Source organism: Polyodon spathula, chromosome 5 (assembly GCF_017654505.1).
Source record: "Polyodon spathula isolate WHYD16114869_AA chromosome 5, ASM1765450v1, whole genome shotgun sequence".
Lineage (NCBI taxonomy): Eukaryota > Metazoa > Chordata > Actinopteri > Acipenseriformes > Polyodontidae > Polyodon > Polyodon spathula.
Genome location: NC_054538.1, coordinates 48,642,928 through 48,661,310, shown reverse-complemented (window position 1 = coordinate 48,661,310; position 18,383 = coordinate 48,642,928). Strand labels below are relative to the sequence as shown.

The window sequence follows — 18,383 nt, the reverse complement described above, 5'->3', positions numbered from 1 at the left end:
GAGCTTTTTGGTTCTGGGCTGGAATGGGTTAATGACAGCGCATTATGAATCTGTTCTGATTGGTAATATATTCTCCTCACGTGGGTGTAACTTTCTATGCTGTTTTTTAAGGAGGAATTCATTAAAGTACTGTTCCGTCTCGTTGCGGCTTTTACCCCATCCCTAATTTTAAAAGGTTTACACAACTTGAAAGAAGTTGCTGAATTTGTCTGACAAGGCTGTTAAAAAACCAAAAAAAAACAAAACAATTTTTGCTTGCTTAACACTTTTTTTTGCAGTCAGCGCAATGATTTTGTTTAGCTGTACCTGAGAAAATGCAGTGAAAACGAAAGCAGCCAGCTGGAAGCTAGTTTTTGTTCATGTTTGATTTCCACTTTGAGTTATTGTATCATGGTTGAATTTTGTGTGGTTTATTTGTCGCTTGTTATTTAAAATAATAATAAAAAATGACGGCATATACATTATACAATATAAAATTACATTATGTTAGCTGTTCCTGTATTGAGTTAGCTAATCGTTGTTTGTACAACAAGAATGGGCTCTTGGCAGAAATCTCCAGATATATGGAAACTTTCTATAGTGCTTGAAAAGTTAATATGTACATTTCTTTCTAGACATAGAACAAATAAATGATGACATGGACAAAATTAAAACTGCCAGTGCAGTCATGGCTCTGCAGGGAGGTATGGGAAACAGATGCACAAGTCTTCTAGCAGTCAAACCTGGATCAAAAGACTTGAAATACAGATGCATTACCATCTGCATTTTACAATTCAATGCAGTACACCTGTGTAAGCCTGATTTTGAAAGCATTGTAACTAAAGTTGAATAAATCTCCATTAAAAAAGTTTTGAAACAAAGAGCCAATATTTATTGTGCATATTTATGTTAGCAAAATAATTTAAAATAATTAAATTTATGCTGAAAAGTTTAAAAGCAACACAGATTGATAGTGATTTAGTGAGCAAATTTACTCAAAATCCAATAACCAAGTTTGGTGTGTCAGACGCACTGCCAACTGCTTGGTATTATTGCAATTTCTCAAATTTATTCAAAAATAAAATGACCACATAGAAATGGCTAACCTGCTAACCAGTTCACTTTCTTGTGGTTTTAACATGTTATTAATCAAAAATGTATCAATTCTATATAACCTCAGTAGAAAGCTGTCCCCATTTTCCTGGTCCCTTGAATGGCCTTAAAGGAGTACTTTAAAATTATTGCCCATTACCTTTATTAACAGTTATTGTACTAAGAATCTCTTAAACAGCTGCATCCTGGTACAGTTGTTGTAAGGTTATTGGGCACAGTGTGACTGCAGCTAGACAACTGGAGTGAGTTTGAATACAATGTATTAAGTGATTAATACAGTCTTTAATACAGTCAGAAATATTGGAATATTCTAAACTGAAGTTTAAAAAACAAGTAAATAAAAAAAGGAGGCTAGTGAAAATATTTCTAGAATGATTTTAAAACTTGGTTAATGAGGTTTAAGTGTATAAAAACAAAAACACCATCATATTAATGTATTGCAAGTTTATTTCATTCGCTCAAACAAAAACAAAATGTTAGCATGTAAGAAATTTAAAATGGAACAGAACTGTATAGTACAGAACATTCATTTGCATTCGCTTGTATCAACACTTCTTTGATTGTTAAGTTTTACAGACATAATGTAGGGAAATGAGAGGGTTTCAGCACCAGCATTTTGATTTTGACATTCAACTGATGTGACTGCAGAGATTGTGTGCAAGGTGTTCAGATTTCCCACAGCCCAGATTTCATCACTATTCAAAAAATAATGAAGCCAATTGTCCCATAATACTATTACTTCTAGAGTACAAGATAAAACAAAATACAACACAACTCTACAAATAAAGAAATGTGTAAAATGTGTAACAAGGTGTTTTTCAAACCAACATCAGCTTCAAGTTCTCTTTAAGAATCACTATAGCACAATGTACATGGGTAACCAGTGATGAGGTTATGACAGCTTCCATTAGTATTAAATACTTTGATAATCATAATACAACTACTTCATAACAAGGCACAAACCAATGTGATTTGCTTGAACAAACGGGCCAAATACATTAGAGTTTTCATCGATTCAAACCATCCCAGACGCTAGAAAGAATAAAGGCTTCACAGTGAAAATGGCAGAATGATAGTAAATTAGAATGAAATATATTGTTGGTAATTTGCCACATATAACTTGGCTTAAGCTCAGTACAATTTCAAATGGGTTTTAAAGTGCAATCAATGCAGTAAACACTCCATACTACACAGCAGTTTAGTCGGTTGCTATAAAACGGGGAAAAAAACAGTTCATAAAAAGTGGAAAAACATTACTTCATACAATCTAAACTCTCTCTCTCTCTCATATATATATATATATATATATATATATATATATATATATATTATATATATATATATATATATATATATATATTGATACACAATCGTTGTTTGTTTTACATTCCTACCTTTTTATTTAATTATTCCATTTAATTATTTACTTTGATATAGATGTTCATAATGCTTATGTAATTTTATATTATACTTTGTAACTGCTTTGGCAATACCGCTAATGTTGTCATGCCAATAAAAGCACCTTTGAGTTCAGTATGAGAGACAGACGGAGAGAGAGAGAGAGATGTTGTTGAATGTGTTCCCACTGAAATGCAAAACTTGCCTCTGAAATTCCCTATCTTTAAATCTTGTTGCTTTATTTGGTACATGTACAGGTTTCAAAGGCTGAGAGGCACAGTATTAATTACAACTGAATTTTAACATTCTATTGTCAAACTGAAATACAAACATCTGGTTAACAAAGAAATTAACAGCAGTGGAAATCATACTGTAAATGTGAAGACATTTATTTTAAATACTAATTCTATGCCCTGGAACAAAAGAAAAAGTAATCAAAAAAAAAAAGAAACAAAATAATTCTTTAAGATAGGAGCTGTGAAGAACTTAAAAAGGCAACTTAATGGTGATGTTACACGTATTGCTTATAAACTAGCAAAAATGATTTCGTAGTGATTGACACATTAGAAAAATTGACATGCACATTTGAAAAAACAAAAACAAAAAAAAAAAAAACAAAGCTATATCTAACAATACTGTCTTTGTGATTTACGATACAACTGTTCTGTATACTGGTAGTGTCTCAGATTTGGTAAAGCGGTATAGTGATGTAGGAAGGCATCTACTTCTGCAATCACCTGACCCCTCATAGTTAAACATCTCAAAACAAACTAATATAACGCATTATGTAGGCTACCTTGAGTTAGGCTTTCTAGCATAAAGTCCTGGAATTTTTCTCAGAATGTTAAGCCAAAAATCATACAGACTAGCCATCTCATAAAGCTACCAAATATGGCTGTGGTTTTAACATTAGAACAAACATTAATGAACAACGCCAAATATTTAAATGTACTTATTCAGGTAAGAGTATTTCAGGAAGACAAGCTTTATGGAGCCCTGCAGCAGAAGGCCAAATCCAGCCATTTAGTCCTTCTAGAAACAAAAGCCATCCTTACAGCCAACAAGGAGCCGCACACTAAAGCAGCCCCTCCAAATGTGCCTTTCACAAAGAATTCAGATGTGCAAACTTTTGTCTGCATTAATGTGAATGACTATCGTATTGTTATCATGTTTTCTCTACAAAGAACGGAATCTTTGCATATTACAGTAGCTTTAAGACTTTCCCACTCCCTGGCAAGGTCAGGAAAAAGCAGTAAGCAAGCTTCAAAAGAAGAAAAAATAAATAAAAAAGCATTTTGTCGCTGCACTGAGATGGCCCTCCAAATTTCCAGAATTTCCTTCTTGCACAACTTGCTCACTTTTCTTTTTTTCACCCTCTTAAATAAAGTTTGTCATAATTGTAGTGAAGCTCATGTGTCTGGTCAAAGGGGCAAATCTGCAGGAAACTCACGTCCTTCTATGCTGTATTTGACTTGCCCAGTTCCTGCCTGATTGCTGTAGATGTAAAGACAAAAAATTAACTGCATTGTATAAAGTGTTAGAATACATGACAAAGGCAATACTTAACATGCATGTAAGTAAATAAAATTCTTTAGCAGTAAACTTAAATATTATTAAGCCCTGAATGAATTATAACATTTCTGCAGTTTATGCAGCATGCTCTCCAACTGTTCTATTCTGTTGAAGGTACTATTTCCTGATACACATATCATGAAGTTAGAAACTTATATACTGCAAAAAAAGAAAAAAGGAGTTAATGTATTCTGACTTCAGGGATGGAAATACGTCTCTTATTGCACAGCAGTTTCACCTATTCCTTATTTTAATACAAGACTGATTAGCCACAGTGTATAGGTAACAAGCTCAGGTGTATCTTACTAAACTCATAGTAAAACCAGGAGTGGATCAAACTTCTATGCAATGGGAGACGTGTTTCCATCCCTGAACTATTCTAACCACAAGGCACCGCCATTACTAAAAACACTGATTTCACTGGAAACAATTTCTCAGAAAGTTTTAAAGCTTTTGTTTAAATTAAGCTTACCATCAATAAGTTCCTCTTTCAGTTTTGTCAGTTCCTTTCTCATTTCATCTAAAATATCCTATTAAAGAAAATGTAGTTAATATTAGGCAAAATATAATCCTGGTTTCTTAACCTAATCGTCAGTGAAACAGGTTTTGGCAATCTGTTGGAACATTCAGGGTTTCACTTGCAACATCACAGCTGTGTATCAAATTGGAAGCTGTACAAATCAGTGGATGGTCTAACAACAACAAAAAAAAAGGTCACGGCCATCTTTCCCCATCCAGGAGGTGTGCAAGCCTGAAAATATAATGATCATCCATTGCAAATTGTTTTAGATATACTGCAAAACTTCAACTAAACGTCACCACCGTTTAGTTACAATATTTGCCAGCAACTCGGCGCATATTGGAGACCAGCGTTTATATTAGATCACTAGCTTCACAGGCTTCATGCAGTCATTGAGAAGCCACTAACACACAACCTTGTAGCAACATTGTAACTCAATTTAAACATTCCAGCAACTTTGTCAAAAGGTTGTGTGTCGGTGGGAAGTAAGAGTTTTGTTTTATAACAAAATTACATTGTACTGTACACCCTCAAGTACAGTGCCAAGAAAAAGTTTGTGAACCCCTTAGGATTTTCACATATTTCAAACCTAAAATGTTATTAGATCTTAATCTAATCCTAATAATAGATAAAGATAACCTGATTAAACAAATGACACAAGTACATGATACTTTTTCAATATTACTTATCCACAAATGATTCAACATTCAATATCCATGTGTGAAAAAGTATGTGAACCTTCATTAACTGGTGGCATCTCCTTGAGCAGCAATGACTTCAACCAAGCATTTCCTATAACTGTTGGTCAGTCTCTCACATCGGTTTTGAGGAATTTTGGCCCATTCCTCCTTACAGAACTGCTTCAACTCGGTGACATTTGAGGGCTTCCTTGCATGGACAGCTCGCTTCAGGTCCTGCCACAACATTTCAATGGGGTTTAGATCCGGACTTTGACTAGGTCACTCTAAAAAACACGGAATTTCTTCTTCTGCAGCCATTCGTTTATAGGATCTGCTTGTATGTTTAGAATCATTGTCTAGCTGAATGACCCATTTTCGGTTTTCAGCTCACGGACGGATGGCCTGACATTCTCCTCTAGAATCTTCTGTTACAATGCAGAATTCATGGTTGTGTCAATGACAGCAAGCTGTCCAGGTCCTGAGGCAGCAAAGCAGCCCCAAACCATCACACTCCCACCACCATGCTTGACGGTTGGGAAGAGGTTCTTCTGTTCGAACGCAGTGTTAGGTTTTCGCCAAGTATAACGTTTCTCATTGAGGCCAACAAGTTATACCTTTGACTCGTCTGTCCAGAGAACATTGTTCCAGAAGTCTTGTGGATCATCTATGTGATCTTTGGCGAACTTCAGATGGGCAGCAGTATTCTTTTTAGAGCGCAGTGGTTTCCTCCTGGCTATCCTTCCATGAACACCACTCTTGTTCAGTCTTTTTCTGATAGTTGAGTCATGAACACTCACATTAGCCAAGGCGAGAGTGGCCTGCAGATCCTTGGACGTTACTCTGGGGTCCTTTGTGACTTCCTTGATGATTTTCTGGTTTGTTCTTGGAGAGATTTTGGTAGGACGACCTCTCCTGGGTAATTGACTGTGGTCTTGAACTTTCTCCATTTGTAGATTATCTGTCTGACAGTGGACTGGTGGAGCCCCAAATCCTTAGAAATGGTTTTGTAACCCTTTCTAGACTGATGAGCATCAATAACTGTTTTTCAGAGCTCCTCGGAGATTTCTTTTGATCATGGCATGACATGTTTCCACAAACTTGTATGGTGAAGACTAAACTCACAAAGTTTCTGATGTTTATATAGGGTGGGGCCTCCCAAACTCACCCCTGACGTTCTACCTAAATATTTAAACACCTGATTCTAATTATCCCCTTCATTGAACTGATAAAACAAGGGGTTCACTTACTTTTTCACATGCCCTGAATCTTAATTACTCATTTATTGTCTAATTCATATATCATTTTGTTTCAAAAGACACGGAATTAGTTAAAATAAACCCTAATTGGATATTTAAGAAAAGACTATTTCTGATTCAAGAAGGCTAACATGGTAAAACTATGGAATTTCCATAATTATCACTGGGGTTCATAAAATGTATAAAACAATTATTATTACAGTCTTTTACATGCACTGATTAACAAGGACACGGTACGCAAAACATTGGAAAATGAACAAGCAAAGTATACAAACTTGTATTTAAAAACAGAATTAGATTTACCATTGTTAATAATAATAATAATAATAATAGTAGTAGTTCAATCCACTAAGACAGCCCTGTAGATATCAGATTACAGCATAATAATAATAATAATAATAATAATAATAATAATAATAATAATAATAATAATAATAATAATAATAATAACTTTTAAAATGTTTTTAAAAATGAACAATAAGAGCAAGAAGTTTCATCAAAAATAATGTATTGTTTAATTTCAAACTTGTACATTGTTAATACAACAAAACACGTAAAAATACACCAAGAGGTTTGTATCTGGTCTACTTTCAGTATGATTAAAATGATCAAAACTTTTAATATGTAATAACTGCATTAAACAAATATGCACTACATGCAGACCTACCTTAAATTACATGTTCTATTATTATTATTCATTAATCCTGGAGTCACCTTTCATTGCTGTCACTTATAAGCAGTTAACTACATTCAAGCTCTCCCTCATCTTCAATGGCAATGACAGAGTTTAATAGACACTTTGTGTTTATTTACAATGTTTGCCAGCAGACCTGGCGCATATTGGAGACAGGCAATTATTTGAAGATTTACGGTAGACCACAAGTGCAGGCAAATATTTATTATGATACCAATATTAAGATACAGTTTATGTAAAATGTGAAGCTGAAGCGGTTTGTTTCAAAGCTGTTCCAGAATGCCACAGTAAATCAAAGGGTTCACTGAAATCCCCCTCACCCAGTAATTGGACTGCCCCCTTCAACGCTAGAACGACCGCGTTTATACGCATACCTAGAACAACCATGAGTGGTCAATTTGACCGGCGTATTAGAAACAACATGAATATTATAATGAAAGGACAAATAATTGAATATAAGTCATATGGAACATCACACAACCGAAACATTGTAAATAAACAGACATTTGAACAGAAATGTGTTTATATACAGCCATATTACATAAAGAGCAACCTCAAAAACGGTAAAAAATTAAATATTTGAAAATAAATGTGTATATACAGGTATATCACTGTACATACAAAACTGTACAACTGAAACGATGTAAATAAATATCCATTTTATTTTCAATGAATGGGTTTATATTGCCTACATAACAAAGCGCACATACACAACTGAAGCTATGCATTTATAAACAGGCATACTATAATCGAAATGACATGAATAAACATTTGAACAGAATGGACTTTGTTTACAATCATTTACAAAAGTCTAAGTGCTGACACAAATCACACAAATCCTGTGCTTTTCAAAATATGCAGTACACTTACCACAGACTGTCTACGCATTTAACACAGCTATCAACAGTAACCCAGGCTTCTGGCACCAAATGCTCCACGTGCATATACAAGTGCAATGAAAGCTTCTAATTACTCCAAGAGCATTGACCAGGGATCATTATGTAGCTGTTGGTGGGCTTCTGCTTCAGTGCAGCGTTGTATGCGGTGAAGCGTATGCATGTCAATCAATAGGCGAAAAGCACTCAATGCGCTCTCATCAATGTTGAGTTTTGCATATGCCGTGGGCTCTGGAATTTTCCTCAAAATATTATATGTTCACCCCTTCTACCTGCATCACCTTCAACACCAGGCTTTATAGTGTTCCAAACAGTGCCATCATTACTAGCCTCGAGTGCCAGGTGGTGCTGATGCTACCGCTAGAGAAGTGGCTGCCTCAGGTGAAGTAGCGGCTGGATCAGGTGCAGGGGCTGATGCAGGTGAAGTGGCTAGCATCCTTGCAGAGCCTGCCACAGGATTGCTTCTTCTCCCACGGGATCTCCTGCACCCTCTTCGCGTACTCTGTCCTGGCACTTCGCTGGCATCCTCCTCACTGTCACTGCTGCTGGAAAATTCATCTTTGCAAACCCAGTCTACTTCAGTGCCAGATTCGTCATTGTCTGCCTGTGCGGCATCAGAATCGCTGTTTGGTGAAATTTGAGGTAATTTCAAACCCTGCTTTGCTGCCCTGCGTCTTCAGCGATCCATTTTGTGTATTGGGGTAACAATGAATTTCTTAGAAAAACAATGAGCGAGTTGTATAGTAACCAGAGTGCAGACAGACAGCCGGGTGCTGTGAGCTGTCAAGGAGGCTCACCGAAACAATACACGTCAGAAGACCGCTCACTTGAGATATGCAGACTGATATAATCAAGCTTAAATGGCGGCAAGTCCCGACTGATAAATACAAATAATACCGCAGCATTTCTTTGTTATGTTTTATATGTATCATTCAATTTGACCGCTCCTGGTCGGAATATGTGACAGTATTTTACCTCCCTAATTTTTGCAGCTACACAATTCTTTCTGTCTGGGTAATTGGTACATATATTTAGAAAAAGTTAGGAAAGCACAGCTCTGTATCTTAAACACACACAACACAATTTAAATTTAAATTGCAAAAAATCGGTCAAAATGACCACCTTGGTCATTCTAAAGGCTTTATTTACAGACAATTCTGAAGTTCCTTAGTTCAGACATTGGACTTTGAATTTCTTCCACAAAAGACTCACTTGATATTTACTGTATGTAAGCCCATCGATGCAACATTTTGCTGTGTCCCTCGATAGCACGGACATGAATGACCACTTATCTTATTCAGGCCAGAAGACTAGGGAGTCCCAGATGTTGAAGGAAATGGAGGGATAAGCATAGTAATAAAGCATTGGACACACCCATCTACCTTAGTACATACTCAATAATCTGGTTCAGCACGCAACACATTGTGCAGAGACAAAACTCAAATCATCAGACGTGTGTTGAAGAGGTAAAATCCTCACTACAGTCAAATCAAATAAGGCAAGCCCAGTAACATTTTAAATCTTAATTTACACATGCATACACACAAAATTAACAGCTTCAAAATAACTAAATCTAAGTAGTTTTCTTTTACTTGTCTGACTAGCGGTTGCTTCTATTGTACATAGAAATTCACTGTTTACCTGTTTCAATCTGTCGTAGTCCAACCCTTCTGTCACCACCCCATTGGCACTTAGGGGTCCAGTTGGCATTGGTGTGGATTTCGGTCTGGGTAACATAAGAAAACATGTACATGTGTGAGAATTTTAAATATACTGTATAATATAATGGTCACATTAACAGAATGTATACAATGAATACATCAACTTGACTTCTAAGTAGAGCTTAGAGTATTTTGGGTGTCTAGTACAAAATAGTGACATTTTCCAAAGAGAATTCACAAATACATTACACACACCACAGCTCCATGTAAGTCACATATTAAAAAAAAAAAAAAAAAAAAAGCCTTTCAATACTGAGCAGTTAAAACTATATGCCCTTAATTTGCATGACCCATAGAACTCTTTTTACTAACAAACATGATTAGCTAAATTAGTTTCTGCTCACACACATACGTATCAAAATCATAGCAGATGCAGAGACTCACAGGAGGATATGAGTGAACAGCAAAGTCTACCAAAGCTGCTCGTACTAGAGTAGTTTTCAGTCCAGTTCCAATGAGGAGGAATGTCTCAATTGCTGAATTGAAAGGCAGCCACCAGCAGCATTATCAGTAATACTACTAAGGCGCTCCATTACGGTACTCAGGAATATTTGGTTTAGTTGTAATACATTTATTAATACAGTGAATATATTTGCTCTGTTTACATGCAGTCCCAAAAAAAAACAGAAATGTCCCTGTAAAACATGTTTATTGGCTAATTATTCTTTTAAAAACACACTTTAAACCAATCACGATGTGGTTATACAGACACCTAGTCCAGCTGTTGTTTTTTGGTAGCCTGTGATTTTGCAACCTGACCACCATTACTCTGTTACTTTCATAATAAAATTATTTTCTCATTGTGCTTTCACATATTAACTATCTTACCTGGATGTTAGACTGTCCTTTTTTGTGAGATCTCTTTGTATTGCCATCTCTTCATATTCGTGGTTCTGTCTATTCTTACGGTAGTTTAAAAAAAGGATACTGTTGGCTATAGATCTCACTTGTGGATTCAACATTGCTAACTTCTCACACTCGTCTTACAAGAATTGAAATTTTTAGTTGTGTGTTTGATCATTTGGAATTTCTACAAGCTACAATAGAAGAAACCTGCACATTGTGTGTCTGGAGTGAAATTTCTGGTGAAATCGAACTCTGCTTACTTGAATGATCCTTGTTTTTTGGAGATCATTTTTTGCTTTTGGGAATTTATTTTTTGAGAACCTTGCTTCATGTTTTTTTTTTCTCTTTAGATGTGTTAAATGCGAGAATTTTCAATAAGTATTATGTAGAAATGTTCTGCAAACAATGCGATTCAGACCAAGTTCTTTTTTTTTTATTTTTTAGTTCAGTCTCCAAGTTTATATGTTTGATTTATATTGAGTTATCTTGCATGGCAGTTATTTTGTGCATGGCTTATCTCCTTATTGTTGCAAAAAATGTCACTTTTCATGAGTTGCCTCAGCATTTCATTTTACTGTGTTTGTGTGTTTACCTCATTATTATTTCATGCCTTTTATCTTGTCTTTTTTCCCTTTACATTTTTTGTATTTGAAATCTTTCCCATTTCATACATTTACTACCTTAATTTTTACAATCATGGCAATAAAATCACTTTATCTCTATTTCTACCCATAGCACATTTTATTCTTTATTTAATTATACAGTAAGCACATACATTTTAGGTGGTTAGCTTTATTTTGAAGACTGAGTCACAAAGTGTTTTTTGTAAAATATAATGGACTATTCAGCTGTTTAGTTAAAACTACACTTTGAAACTAGTACCACTCAATAGTACTTGTAAATTATAAGTACCAGTATAAAAAAATGCATAATAAATAAAAGGACAATGGCTTTAACATTAAATCCTGGACAGAAACACTTCTTAATCAAGTACATGAATGCAATACAGCAGACATGTGCAACAAAGAAGGGAGGAGTCATTAGGGAGGCTCCATTTTGATAAAAGAATCGTGGCTGATTACACTGTAATCATACATGCAGAAAGGAGATTTCTCACATTCATGCACTCTGTCAAAGAATCAGCTGAAACAAGAAGATTTGGCAACAAGGTAATCACCAAAAAACAATGAATAATCAAAAGGATGACCCTTTTGCCAACAACTTCATATACAATTACAGTCAACTGTTGCACGTGAAGGAACTGAGAAGGCCAAAGATTTTACTTCCTAAAAATAATTTGCCATGTATTATGGAAAGGGAAAAGACCACGCAAAATTCTGACACATGCCCATTTAACATGTATGTGCTAACTATCCGCTCACATCAGAGCCTGCAAGAGTTGTAAAATGCATTATTTAACATTCATGTGTGGCCATTACCTTGTTTGAAACACGGAAAAAAAAAAAACTGCTCCCACTGATCACATTGAACACAGCAGTTACACACACACACATTATATATATATATACACACACACACACACACACAAGAATTCTCTCAAACTCTACAGGTTTATATACCTGCTTAATGAATCACAGAACCTGTTGTCAGAAACTATCTGATTTCTCCATGGTGAATCCCTTCTGTTAGGGTAAAAGACTACCTTTTAACAGGCTTGTTCTGGAGCCTGCTGATGAGAAATGTTATGGTGCCTTTCTACCTGCACAGGAGATTACATCTCTTTCACAATAAATCAAAGTATCCTACTACGTACACACACAATAGGCAGACTAAAAATCTACACCTAGGTGACGATTCTATTCTATTATTTCACAACTGTTTTACCTGATGTGGAACCCACACAACTGTTCTACCACTACATTTATATATCTTTAATCCACTACATGATTTTTATAGTAATGTTGCAATCAATGGTGACTAATTTCAACTGCCTTAAGAGAATGTGTTGGCTTTACAGAACAACCTATATAGATATACAAGCAAACTTAACAATTTGCTTTAGTATTGTTAAGACACATTGTTCCAAGCTGCTGAAATAGTTGGGGGGACGGGGGACAGGGGACACACTTGCCAAAGCTATCCTTGAAAAAATGCAAAGCAAATTAGTTTGCTAAGATGCTGAGAAACAATGTAGATTCTGTACAGACGTTTGCAAAATACAGGGTCTTCAGATCCAAGATAATTATACAAAAACCAAGATAGAACGGCAGTTCTGTTTATTTTCTGAGACTGCAATAACATTCATAATGTTTTTCATTTCATTAAATTATTATTAGTGAGAACACTTTAGACAATTTACAGATCACTTTTTTTTATTTTGCTTATACCAGATTTGTGGATAATTCTAACTGAAATCATTTTCATTATAAATGCATTACCTATTTATAACAGGTGATTTGCTACCATTCATAGTATTTGTTCTTTCCCAAGGCTTTCTGGCCATGTCTGAAAAATACAAACAACCAAAACAATTAATATATGTCATGGATTACACTGCAATATATTCTCTGTTATGGCACGATGACTCCAAACTGTCAACATGTTTTTGTCCTTCAATTTTAAGGATACCAGCACGCCAAAGTTAACCAAATCAGTGTCATAATTCTTTATGTATTAATATGTTTTTGTCCTAAAGTTTCAATTTTGTTTTTTCCTCAAATATTTAGATTGGTTAGTTTACACTGACAGCAGTTTCATTTTGCCATGTGGGTAGGAACTTAACATTATTCTATACTGTAAAAGTAATAAAGGCATATTTTACTATGTAAAAACAGCATCTTCAACCATCCCTTTAAAACAGCTGTTTCTGTAAGAAAGAGCTATCATCAGTGATATATATATATATATATATATATATATATATATATATATAATATATATATCTATATATATATAATAATTTATTTAATCTTAAGTTTAACATAACCAACAAAATTTTATTGGTATTAGGTTTTTACTAAAAAAAAAAAGACAAAACAGGGAATAACACCTGTAATAAATAAATAAATATATAAATAAATGCTGGTGCCACTGTGTGCAACCAAGTTGTCTTTACAGGTTTTGTAGCCTTTGCTGTGCTTAATCTACTCACCTGGTGTGCTTGCTGCTGGGAGTTTAGGGGTTGTAACTTCAGGCTCATCCTGTTTAAATCAGAATAAAACAATACTTGAAGGTTTAATTTTCCCAAAGATATTTAATATTTCAGCATTTCAATTATATTTATTGTAAAACCATGTTTTGGGCACAAAGCTTTACAAGACAAGTTACTTTTAATGATATGAGGATTTCCCTATAACACAGCAATTTATTTCAATTTTCTGTGGCTTCACACTTACATTTGTGTCCTTCTGTTCTGGTTCAGGTATGGATCCCTTGTCAGCAATTCTTCTCCTGCAGATACAATGGAATGCAAGCATACTGTACAATGTTCCGACTGCATTATCTGGCATTTACGGATATACTGTTCTGAAACTACCAACCATGTTGCAGGATTTGTTTTCCTCCTCCCATGCCTTTCCTTTAAAGTGACCTTAACTTCACAAAACTTGACTAGTCAGTCCTCAAGACCGAAGTAGTGACTATTGTGGGCATATGACTGGCTGCTGATCAGGACCCAAACAGCTGTTTATACTGATGTTAAGATAATTTTGTGCACATGAATTAATTTAGGTTTGCCATAGCAAAGGGTTTGAATACTTATGCAATCATGACTTTTCCATTTTTATTTCATATTAATTATCTATTTACTTCTTTTTGCATTTGCTTTGAATGTGTGGAGTGGGTTGTGCATATCAAAGAACCATGACTGCAAGCTTTAAAGCAACAAAATGTGAGAACTGTGAGAGGGTCTGAAAACTTTTGCAAGGCACTAATATATATATATATATAATATATATATATATATATATATATATATATATATATATATATATATATATACACACAGTGCCTATAAAAAGTCTACACCCCCCTTCAAAATTTTCACCTTTTGTTGCCTTATAGCCTGGAATTAAAATGCATTCAAATTTTTTTTTTCATTTATCTCCACATCCTACCCCATAATTTCCAAGTGAAAAAAAAATTCTACAAATTTGTAGAAAATTAAATAAAAATAAAAACTGAAATAGCTTGGTTGGATAAGTCGCCCCCCGAAATTTTGCCACTGATCAGGTCCATATAATGTCAAAGTGAAAAATAAAATCTACAAATTGTTCTAAATTAATTACAAATACAAAACAGAAAATAATGGATTGCATAAGTATTCACCCCCTTGAGTCAATATTTGGTAGAGGCACCTTTGGCAGCAATTACAGCTATGAGTCTATTTGGATAAGTCTCTAACAGCTTTGCACATCTGGACTGCAATTTTTTCCCATTCTTCTTGGCAAAATTGCTCAAGCTCCATCAAGTTGGATGGGGACCTTTGGTGAACATCTATTTTCAACTCTTTCCACGTATTCTCAATTGGACTGAGGTCCGGGCTTTGACTGGGCCACTCCAGGACATTGACCTTTTTATTTTTCTGCCTCTCCAGTGTGGCTTTAGCTGTATGTTTGGGGTCATTGTCCTGCTGGAAGATGAATCTTCTCCCAAGTCCCTGGTTTCTTGCAGACTTCAGCAGGTTTTCCTCCAGAATTTATCTGTTCTTTGCTGCATCCATTTTGCCCTCTATCTTCACGAGCTTTCCAGGCCCTGACGCAGAGAAGCATCTCCATAGCATGATGCTGCCACCACCATTCTTCACGGTAGGGATGGTGTTCTCAGGATGATGTGCGGTGTTAGGCACCAAACACAGCGCTTAGCGTTGAGGCCAAAAAGCTGTATTGTGGTCTCATCAGACCATAGAATCTTCTTCCACTTGGTCTCAGAGTCTCCCACATGCCTTCTGGCAAACTCTAGCCGAGATTTGATGCGAGTTCTTTTCAACAATGGCTTTCTTTTTTTCTTTTTTCTCTCCCATAAAGGCCAGTTTTGTGAAGCACCCGAGCTATTGTTGCCACATGCACAGTGTCTCCCAGCTCAGCCGTGGAAGACTGTAACTCTTTTACAGTTGCCATAGGTCTCTTGGTGGCCTCCTTGACTAGTGCCCTTCTCGCCTGGATAGTTTTTGAGGAAGACCTGTTCTAGAGAGATTCACAGTTGTGCCATATTCTCTCGATTTCTTAATAATGGACTTTACTGTGCTCCGGGGGATATTCAATGCCTTGGAAATATTCTTATATCCTACCCCTGATTGGTGCTTTTGAAGAACCTTATTCCGGATTTGCTTTGAATGTTTCTTTGTCTTCATGATGTTGTTTTTGTTAGGAAATGTACTAATCAACTGTGGGACCTCCCAGAGAAAGGTGTATTTAACCTGAAATCATGTGAAACACCTTAATTGCACACAGGTATATATGTATATATGTGGATGTATATATACATATATGCACACAGGTATATATGTATATATGTGTGTGTATATATATATATATATATATTAGCACTTCAGTTGTTCAGTACTCAATAAAAAAATTGCATCCGACTGTTTCGCCTTCCGGTATATTATATACAGTGTTTTGAATACAGCCGTCAGAAAGACTGCTGCGGAGCTTCTAGGTGTGAGTATATCTCAGTTTCTTCTGGTGTTAACGTATATATTATTTGGTTGTTGCACAAATGCTTCGGTCTGTAAATGGTGTCACAACCGGAAAAAGTTTGGGAACCACTGACATAAGGCAAATGGTTGGAATGCACCATACCTAGATATAGTCATGAATAATTGAATTTTTCTCCATCTGTTGGCTGAAAAAGTAGTTGCAGACTAACCAAACATTCACCTGAAAAAGTTAAGCAATACCAAAAACTAAAAATAGCTTTTTGGATTTCAGAAGTAGACTTCACCGTGCATGTTACATATCCCCTAATAATAAACAACATTTGAACAAAACAGATTATCAAATGAATATCAAACTGGAGTGTAACTATCCTGGTTTACTATTTGGCCGACTTTTATCCATCCTCCAACAAATGGCTAATTGTATCAAATTCACTAAAAAATCTGCTGCAGTATTATAAACATAACATTTTACAAGAGGCATGCTGTTTCAACAGTAATTGATTCTACATTGAAAAAGCCCAAACATCCATAGGTTAATATACACCATGGTGTTTACAATTAACCCATCATCACTTTTTGTGTTGAAATAGTATGATTCTGTTCATATTAAATAATTTAGTTACATTTAGAGCCCAATGATATTTATTTATTTACCATTGCTTAACTTCAATATAAGTTATTTTTTTGTAATGGCAATTATCAGTAAAATAGAGAATGTACTTTAGGTAGTAATTATCCAGGATAGGTATCATGGAGATAATTAAAAAAATAAACACAACACTGTGCTGCATCAGTAATGTGCCTGCAGCGCTGTGCTGCATCAGTAATGTGCCTGCAGCGCTGTACTGCATCAGTAATGTGCCTGCAGCGCTGTACTGCATCAGTAATGTGCCTGCAGCGCTGTACTGCATCAGTAATGTACCTGCAGTGCTGTACTGCATCAGTAATGTGCTGCTTTTAATGAACATGCTCCAGTGAATGTTGCAGGTTCATCTACAGAAACAGTATAATTTGCATTTTAACACTAGAACTGCCACGGCAGCTATTTTGTTAGTTAAGTTTCTCTGTAACTGTGTACGTTATGTGGTGAGATAATTGGACACCTGTAGCATACTGTCTTCTACTTCAAATAATTAAGCAAAGTGAACATTTTGAACATATTTATCAACTACCGATTACTTGTTGGAAAAGGGCAGGTTCAGCTAGTGACATTCATTTTTTAAAATTTGTTACAAACGAGAGGAGGCCATTTGGCCCATCTTGCTCGTTTGGTTGTTAGTAGCTTATTGATCCCAGAATCTCATCAAGCAGCTTCTTGAAGGATCCCAGGGTGTCAGCTTCAACAACATTACTGGGGAGTTGATTCCAGACCCTCACGATTCTCTGTGTAAAAAAGTGCCTCCTATTTTCTGTTCTGAATGCCCCTCTGTCTAATCTCCATTTGTGACCCCTGGTCCTTGTTTCTTTTTTCAGGTCGAAAAAGTCCCTTGGATCGACATTGTCAATACCTTTTAGTATTTTGAATGCTTGAATTAGGTTGCCGCGTAGTGTTTGCCACTCCTCCTATTTTTATCAAATGTGCAGAAAGGCTACCGGCACATTATATAGCAAACTATTTTTTCTACCTATTGCACAGGTGTGCCGGAAATAAAATGAAATAAATAAATTAAGAAATCCAAAATATGGAGTGGTGAAATCCAACTAACAACTTTTATTACTCAGTCATCCTTAAGCAGATAACATTAATGTATTCAACAGCACAGGTACTCATTACTGACCTCTAACCTAGTAATGACCTATGAGTGACAGTTGTTCTGTGTTGTTTATTACCTTGTAAATCCATGCTACAACTAAGAATAAACTGCATTTATGCTTTATAGAGTAAAGCAAAACTACATGTTTTTCTAGATACTGTAAAGTGCATCTCACCTCCTGGCCAGCAGGGCACTCATTTCTTCCATCAGACCACCACCTCCAACAGAAAGGGGTCCATTTCCACGAGTGGACTCTGCTTTCGATGGAGTGGATGCAGAACTTATGGCACCTGAAGCAGCAGGATTGGATGCTTCACTCTGTTTAAAAGAAATG

At 35.6% G+C, this 18,383-nt stretch overlaps 1 protein-coding gene across 5 annotated transcripts in view; it reads right to left on the bottom strand.

Annotated features, from left to right (window-relative positions):
• Positions 1 to 2,472: 2,472 nt before the first annotated feature.
• enah (ENAH actin regulator) overlaps positions 2,473 to 18,383 on the bottom strand; it is a 234,966-nt gene continuing 219,055 nt past the window's right edge. For all 5 annotated transcript variants that reach the window (XM_041250683.1, XM_041250686.1, XM_041250685.1 and 2 more), the window contains 7 exons: positions 18,225 to 18,367; positions 14,032 to 14,086; positions 13,788 to 13,836; positions 13,075 to 13,141; positions 9,750 to 9,834; positions 4,535 to 4,592; positions 2,473 to 3,984 (listed from right to left, as the gene is read on the bottom strand). In XM_041250683.1, the coding sequence (XP_041106617.1) occupies positions 3,947 to 3,984; positions 4,535 to 4,592; positions 9,750 to 9,834; positions 13,075 to 13,141; positions 13,788 to 13,836; positions 14,032 to 14,086; positions 18,225 to 18,367 (495 nt within the window). In that variant the 3' untranslated portion in view covers positions 2,473 to 3,946. The remainder of the gene's footprint in view (positions 3,985 to 4,534; positions 4,593 to 9,749; positions 9,835 to 13,074; positions 13,142 to 13,787; positions 13,837 to 14,031; positions 14,087 to 18,224; positions 18,368 to 18,383) is intronic.